The sequence below is a fragment of the Octodon degus genome, unplaced genomic scaffold (assembly GCF_000260255.1).
Source record: "Octodon degus isolate 3935 unplaced genomic scaffold, OctDeg1.0 scaffold00064, whole genome shotgun sequence".
NCBI lineage: Eukaryota > Metazoa > Chordata > Mammalia > Rodentia > Octodontidae > Octodon > Octodon degus.
Window position 1 is genome coordinate 1,534,643 of NW_004524640.1, and position 7,367 is coordinate 1,542,009.

Consider the following 7,367-nt stretch of genomic DNA (forward strand, 5'->3'; position numbering starts at 1 on the left):
GGCATGTGGTGCTGGAGGATTGAACCGCGGTCCCTGTGCTTTGCCAAGCTTGTTCCAAGTAGGTGCTTTAGACCACTGAGCCATCTCTCCAGCCCCCTATTGGTAGTTTATATGTATCTAGGAACCTATATTTTGTTAATTCTTAAATTAGCATACAGTTTGATGAATAGTTCTTAATTTAAATCTGGATTTCAGCAGTGCAGTGTCCATTGTGATTTTACCTTCCTTTTCTAATTTCATTGATTTGGGTCTTTTCTTTTTTTATAAGATTAGCTGAGTGTTTTCTATTTCATTTATTCTTAAAAAAATCATTATCAACTTATTTTTATCTTTTCTCTGAATTTCATTGATTGTTGCTCTGATTTTACAATGTCCTTCCTTATACTAAGTTTTGAATGTCTGTGGTTCCTGTTTTTTTCTAGGATTATGAGGTACAGTATTGAACAATGTATTTGAGCTCATCCTGTTCTTCTGATGTGAGCAGTAACAATTATCAGATTCCCTCTTAAGACTGTTCTCACTGATCCCATGAAATTCTGGTACATGGTACTAGCATTACTATTTAATTCCAGGAACTGTCATTTCTTCTTTGGTCTCTTCTGTCACTCATTGATTATGCAAGTGTATTATTTAATTTCCTTCTGTTTGCAAATTTCTTTTGCCATTGGTGTTACTTTGATTGCACAATGGTCTAATATAACGCATGGCGTATTTTGTATCCTCTTTCATGTATTTAAGCATGCTTTATTGGCTAGGATATAGTCTGTTTGGAGGAAGTTCCATGTAATGCTGAGAAGAATGTTGGGTAAAACTCTCTAGATATTTATTATGCCAATTTGTGCAAAGATTTGGCTCAACTCTGGTATCTTTTTTTTTTTTTTTTTTGGCTTATAACCTTATGTGTGCATAAGTGCTTTGGGGAGGTCACTGGATCATGGGTGTATGGCACTGGATTAATCCACCAATGGGTTTATAGCTGTGTATAATATTGGGAGATGAAGTCAGATAGGAAGAGGTGGGTCACTGTGGACAGATGATTTGAACCTGCCTGAGGTTAGAAGCACAGATAAAATCCTTCAAAGACAGAGATTATTCAACAGTACCTAACAACTACTAATCTCACTAGGTGGTACAATATGTTAGGGAGTTTAAATGTTAACTCATACCCATCAAAACAACTCTAGTTATTGCTACACTACCATGGAAGAAGCTAAGCTCAAACACTGTAACTCACTCACTGAAAGGTCACATAGCAAGGAAAGGATGTTGTTTCAAACTCACTCATCTGTCTCAAAGTTGGTAATCATTATTCTCTGAAATATCACTGTTTTTTCTCCATTTTTGATCAAGCAGCTCAAGAAAATTAAATATTCTTCTTTGGAACACTAATGAAATTAAGTTGGTAAAAAATGTAAAGCTAAATTTAACTTGATAACTGAAAAATTAGACCTGCCAGAGAAAATGTGGGACTATAAATCAGGTATGAGAAAATTAAGGGAGTAAACAGAAAATGTTTGTATTGCCCTTAGTTTCTTCAGATGATTTCTTAATCCCCTAAACCCCTAATCCCTTTTTACTGTCTTCTGCATTTTCATGCTCATTTCTGACACAGCCTTAATTCTTGAGATCTTTCTTTCTTGGAATTCTTTCTTTTTTCTTTTTATGTATTTACTATAGGGTATACAGGGTCTCACTATATAGATTGGACTCATAACTATCCTCCTGTTTTCAGCCTCCTGAGCACTGGGCTTACAGGCGTGTGACATCATGCCCAGTCTTGATAGCTGACTCAGTGCATTCTGGGGGCAGGGCTGGCACGGCATGCAGGAGATGGAACCTTAGCCGCTGCATCTACCTAAGCAGGTGCTTTAATCTGCTGAGCTATATGGTCAGCCCTTTTTCTTGGAATTCTTCTTGTTCTTCTGCATGCATCCAAATGTTATTGGGCTTCTGAGGTTTAGAATGTTCGCCACCTTTATGAAGCTTTGTCTGCTCCTCCCCACGATTCTTTCCCACCAATGAATACACTCCGTAATATTTTGCAACACACTGGTCTTTCCTTGACCCTCAGAAACATACATCAAGTTGTGCACCCATCCATTCCAAAGCTTCCCAGCTACAGGTTAAAAAAAAAAAGCAGCAGCCATTCTCTTGTTTCTTTGCTGCTTCTTAACTTCAAGCCTTTATCCTAGCAGTTGTTATGTCTGCTTTGTTCTTTCTCCAGCCCTTACCATCACCACCCTCTTGAGATCGTGTTTCACAGTTCAGGAAATCTCACTTTACACCAAGTATTCTTTTCTAATTAAACCAATGCACACTAAGATACACTTGGAACTCTTTCTTAGTGTGCTTCCCTGAAAGTCCCTTTATATTTAGAAATTTCTAAATGTTAAATATCCAGGCAGATCTTATCACTACATCTCCTTGACAAAAGCCAGATGTCAAAGGAGGAAAGAGAAAAGGGGGTTGTGTTACCATTCCTTTGTGTTTGGGAGACGAGTTTCCAACTGCTTGGCTTCTCTCACATCTGCAACTGTGGTAGCAGCTTCCATTTTCTGGAGTTTGAGTTGCAGGCTCTTTGATCTCAATAATGGGAAACAGTTGTAATTACATGCAAAAGGTTCTTGACTTTAGAGTATGAATCAGAAAGTCTTTAAAAAGGCTTCACAATGAATAACCACTAAGACAACAATATGCAATGTATTAATTATTGAAAATGTACTATTAATCAGTTGTGAAACTGTCTCATTGCTATTTGTTTCTCAATAAAAATATTTTTTTAAAAAAGCCTTCAGAGCAGCCTCATATTCCACCTACTTCCTAATTTTTGTTTAACACCCGCTGCTAAACATTGCAGATCCAAAGAGAGAGAGAGAGAAATAATCCCTGAGATTAAAGAGTTTATGATGGTGGTGAAATAGAATAGTAAAGTGGGTCAAGGATAAATTCTGGAGATGACAAGGTGTTGTGGGACTACAGAAAACATACTGTTTAGTCTTGAGGATATTAAATACAAAGCTATTTAGGGGAACTAACAGCTTGATTAAACTATAGACCAATGAAGAATTAGCTAAAGAAAAGTAGTAGGTCAAAGTGTATGTGCAAATGCCCAAAGAAAATGATGTATCGTGAGTGTGAAATGGAAGTTCAATCTAAATGGAGCACACGATGCCGTGTGAAGTAAACCGGAAATGGAAGATTAGACCCCAATGGGTTTAAACAACTATTTTCTCCTAGAAATATTCTGTCTAAACTAAAAACAGCAAATAGAATCACTTATTGAATTGCTTACCATTTATCTTAGTAAATAAAAGCACAATGAATGTTACAGGTATTCACAAAACATCTTTTCCATTTTTACACAGAATGTTTATCCTCGGAGTTTAAAGAAGGGCATCAGTAACTACGAGTTTAAGTGATCCATTTGAAAAACAGTACCTTCAGGTTACAGTATTATTCTTAGGAAAGGTATAATGAAACAACAAAACCTGTCCTTAAATTTAATTATTTCTCCGAGCAAATAAGTGACACAAAAACTTGTATTAACAGTAAAATTAAGGGCTGGCCAAATAGCTCAGCAGATTAAAACTCCTGCAAGCAAGAGCCGCTGGGGGGAGGGGGTGATCTCAGGGCCAGCTGTGCCGGCCCCGCCCCCGGGGCGTGCTGAGAGGGCAATGGAGACTGGACTGGGCTGTAGCGGACTGTGCCTGTAATCTCAGCACTTGGGAGGCTGTAAAGAAGAAAAACACTGAGTCTGATCTAGTAGTAGACCCTGAACATCCTGTAAACCTTCCCCCCCCCACCAAAAGAAAAAAAAAAAAACCAGTAAAATTAGTATTAAGAACACTGTTTTCAGTATGTTATTTACTGGAAACCTTAAGAAAAATTTAACAAGATAATCAGCGACTAAAAGTTGTAACAGAGCTCAAAGTAGCAACTGGACATGCTTCTTAAGGAAATATTCAGTAGTATTGCATTGCCTTGTCATAAAGAATGTCCTTACACATTGCTATGTCCTTCTCAATAAAATTAAAAACAAAAAAAAGAAGATATGTACTAATAGTGTTTAGACAAGATATCATGTATGCATCTTGTACTATGAATAAGTACTAAGAAGACAATGTGCAATGTATTACTGTAACTGTCCTACTAACTTGTTTTGAAAGTGTCTCACTATTTCTTTCTCAATAAAGTTAAAAACAAAACAAAAAAATGTCCTTACACAAATGTAAAAAAAAATACAGTTGTGAGATGAGAAGTGACAAGGGCTGCAGAACACGTTTCCTTGACTGATCCTTCAAGCACTAAGAATTTAAGGAAGACATTACCCTATATCTCCTCTGAAAGAAGCCAAGTGAAAACTTCAAAACAATTCACCTTTAAGCAATTCCTTTTTCTTTTTTCTTTTTGGTCTTAGTCTACCTTTTATCAAACCGTCGTGGGAAAACATCATTCCGGTAAATAATCACAACGTAAAGCCCCGAAGCTAAGACGCCCTGCCTCTGCGCCTGTGAAGAGCAGCCCAGGGTATGACGTAGGATACGCAAGAACTATGAACCTCCGGGCACCCGTAGGTCGGCGTCTTTGGATCAGGCACCGGAAGTGGCCGCAGGCTGCGGCTTCCTTTCTGGGAGCGCTTACTCCGTAGCTCCCCACCGTGCTCAGTAAACCTCTGGGATTCGAGAGCATCGAGGCCGCGCGGCGGCGTCCCACGATGGGAAAGTTCGTGGTGGTGGGCGGCGGCATCGCGGGCGTCACCTGTGCGGAGCAGGTAGGGCGAGCTGCGCCCCAGAAGCGGAGGCTCCGAGGCCCTCGCGCGCGACCCCTCGCGCCGCGCTTCCGTTCCGCTTGGCCACGCCCCTCGCTCCCCGCGGTGGGCTCTGGGAGCCCGCAGCTGCGCGGCGGGGCGGGTGCGGTCGTGGCTTCTTCGCGGAGCTCCGTAGCAGGTGCAGGCGCTGTAGCTGGGGGAGCGACAGCGAGGAAACCGAAGCGGGCGTGCCCAGGATCTGGTCCTGACCGTGCCGGACGGACCAGGGACTCTGCGCACTTTTTAAATTACCTTCGCCATTGAATTCTAAAGAGGGACCAGATCCTTCCTTAGTACATCGTAACCAGTCGGCAGAAACACTTGCATAAATTTTTGAACTTTAAACTCCTCAGAAGAAGCGTCATCTTTAGCAGTGTTTCATAACTGCACCAGCAAATCCTTAAGTAAAACTAGGAAATGCTTTTCTGCAATGTATATATTCATATTATGTGTATGCCAGAACCCCCCAAAAGACCGCAATATTTTGTGGATGCAAACAAGCACTTACTGGTTTTAAGGAGTAGTGAATGAATTTTTTTTTTTTTAATATTTGGATTTTCAGATGTATGATTTCTGTTTGTCAAGTAAACATCTGCAATCCGGGGGCCTTATGGAGGGCTCTGATTACTATAGTCACATTTAAAGAGCGTGGTTGTGCTTTCCTGGTGATTCACGTTCACAAATTTGTGCATTAATTATCAATCTTAGGAGTCCCTGTAGAGTTGGACTGGGAGTTAATTAAAGAAAAGGTCTCTTTTCTGGAGGTATCCATATATTCCTATGAAAGAATGAATGAGAAGCTAAGAAGGCATTCCAGAGGGAGTCGACGGTGTACTTTCTAGTGGGATAGCAGCACCATCTAGAAGCGGCAAAGTTTAAAATAAAGCACCTGATACTCCTGAGCTTTTATAGGAGATGTAATCAGCAAAGGTTGGCAGAGATCAGGTCATAAAGAGCCTTTTAAGTCATGTTAAAAATTTGACAAGAAGGGGCCGGGGAGACGTCTCAGTGGAATAAGCGCTTCCCTGGCAAGCGCAAGGGCTTGAGTTCCATCACCGGTTCCAAAAAAAAAAAAAAATTGACGAGAACTTACAAATCTCATGTTTTTTTTTTAATAAATTCTTTTAATTTAATACAGGGTCTTGCTATGCAGTTCAGACTCATAGTGATCCTCCTGTCTCAACCTCCCCAGCACTGACATTACAGGCTTGTGCCACATGTCCAGTTCCAGGGTTGGCGTGGCATGCAATACCACGGAACTTGAACTCAAGTCCTTGTACTTGCCAGGCAGGCGCTTAGACCTCTGAGCTATTTACCCTGCTCAAATCTCAGGATATTATGCAGTGGAAAAATGTAATCCAGTGAAATGATTTGAAAGATGATTATGGTTTTTGGGGCTGTGGCAGCGGCTTAATAATGCTTCTGAGATTAGAAGGCCAATTTGAAGGTGATTTCAAATATTAAAAAGCTTTATAAATATGGCCAAATAAGGGAAATAAAAGCGAGATAAATTGCAGAACATACAAAGATGGACAGGTAATATTTTAAATGTTGTTTTGTTTGTTTGTTTGTTTGTTTGTTTGTTTTTTCTGGAACCTGGGATTGAACTCAGGCCCTTGCACTTGCCAGGCAAATACTTATTGTACTGAGCCATATCCCTGGCCCAATATTTCAAATGTTAATAGAAAATTCAATTAGGATAAGAAAAGAAATCTTACGGATTTTAAGAGTTTGTAGGTGACATGAACTTGTTTAGATTCAGAGAAATACTAGAATTAGACACAAGACTATTTGGTTGGTAATGTGAGTTAATATTAAGAATTTGCTTTTATTTTACCCCACTGATAGCAAAATAAAAATTTTTAACAAATATGTGTTTTAATGATTGCTTAGAAAGGTAATTTTTTATCTTTATGATAACTTTAAGTTGGCATACAAAATAATTTAAAGGATACTGTTATGTATTACTTGTTCCGGAAGCCTTTGTTAACGTTAAGTGTAAATGTATTCATTTTATCAGTATATGAGTTTAACCTTAGTCACTAGTCCTCTGTAAATATGAACAAGACCCCCAATAATACAGACCTTTATATGACACACAAATCAGTTTTAGATTTTCTAGGTTAATAATGTTACTACAATTTCATTGTACGTTCTCCCACACTAAATTTTAGAGCAATACCTAACATTCATTGTGATATTTTTCTCTCTTTAAAAATAAGTTGGCTGTTAGCTTTCCATCAGAAGAGATTCTCCTGGTCACAGCTTCTCCTGTTATTAAAGCAGTTACCAATTTTAAACAGGTGGGACTTTTTTATGTACCTTTCTTAGTTTTAATTTGAAAAAAAAATGTTCTAGCCTGCTTCGTGGTTAGGCAATTGTAGTGTTTTTTATTCCTTTTTAAAAAATTGATGAGTAACAATTGAATATGTTTATGGTGTAGAACATGGTTGGATAGATATATAGAAGGTTGAATCAAGATTTCATAATACATGTATTACCTCACTATCATTTTTAGCAGAACACTTAAAGTATAGTATTCTTGTAGCAAGTTCCCAAT

General features: G+C 38.8%; 2 protein-coding genes across 4 annotated transcripts in view; one reads left to right on the forward strand and one right to left on the reverse strand.

Annotated features, from left to right (window-relative positions):
• The window catches only part of LOC101572553 (solute carrier organic anion transporter family member 1B3), a 116,961-nt gene extending 114,454 nt beyond the window's left edge, over window positions 1–2,507 (reverse strand). Inside the window, exon 1 of one of the 2 annotated variants that reach the window (XM_023719066.1) lies at window positions 2,476–2,507. The gene's annotated coding sequence lies outside the window, so the exon portion shown is untranslated. The remainder of the gene's footprint in view (window positions 1–2,475) is intronic. The other variant, XM_023719065.1, reaches the window with a different exon arrangement.
• Window positions 2,508–4,596: 2,089 nt separating this feature from the next.
• Pyroxd1 (pyridine nucleotide-disulphide oxidoreductase domain 1) overlaps window positions 4,597–7,367 on the forward strand; it is a 22,842-nt gene continuing 20,071 nt past the window's right edge. The window contains exons 1-2 of one of the 2 annotated variants that reach the window (XM_004634544.2): window positions 4,597–4,771; window positions 7,030–7,110. In XM_004634544.2, coding sequence (XP_004634601.1) covers window positions 4,715–4,771; window positions 7,030–7,110 — 138 coding nt within the window. In that variant the 5' untranslated portion in view covers window positions 4,597–4,714. Of the gene's footprint in view, window positions 4,772–6,076; window positions 6,344–7,029; window positions 7,111–7,367 lie in introns of those variants that run through there. The other variant, XM_023719037.1, reaches the window with a different exon arrangement.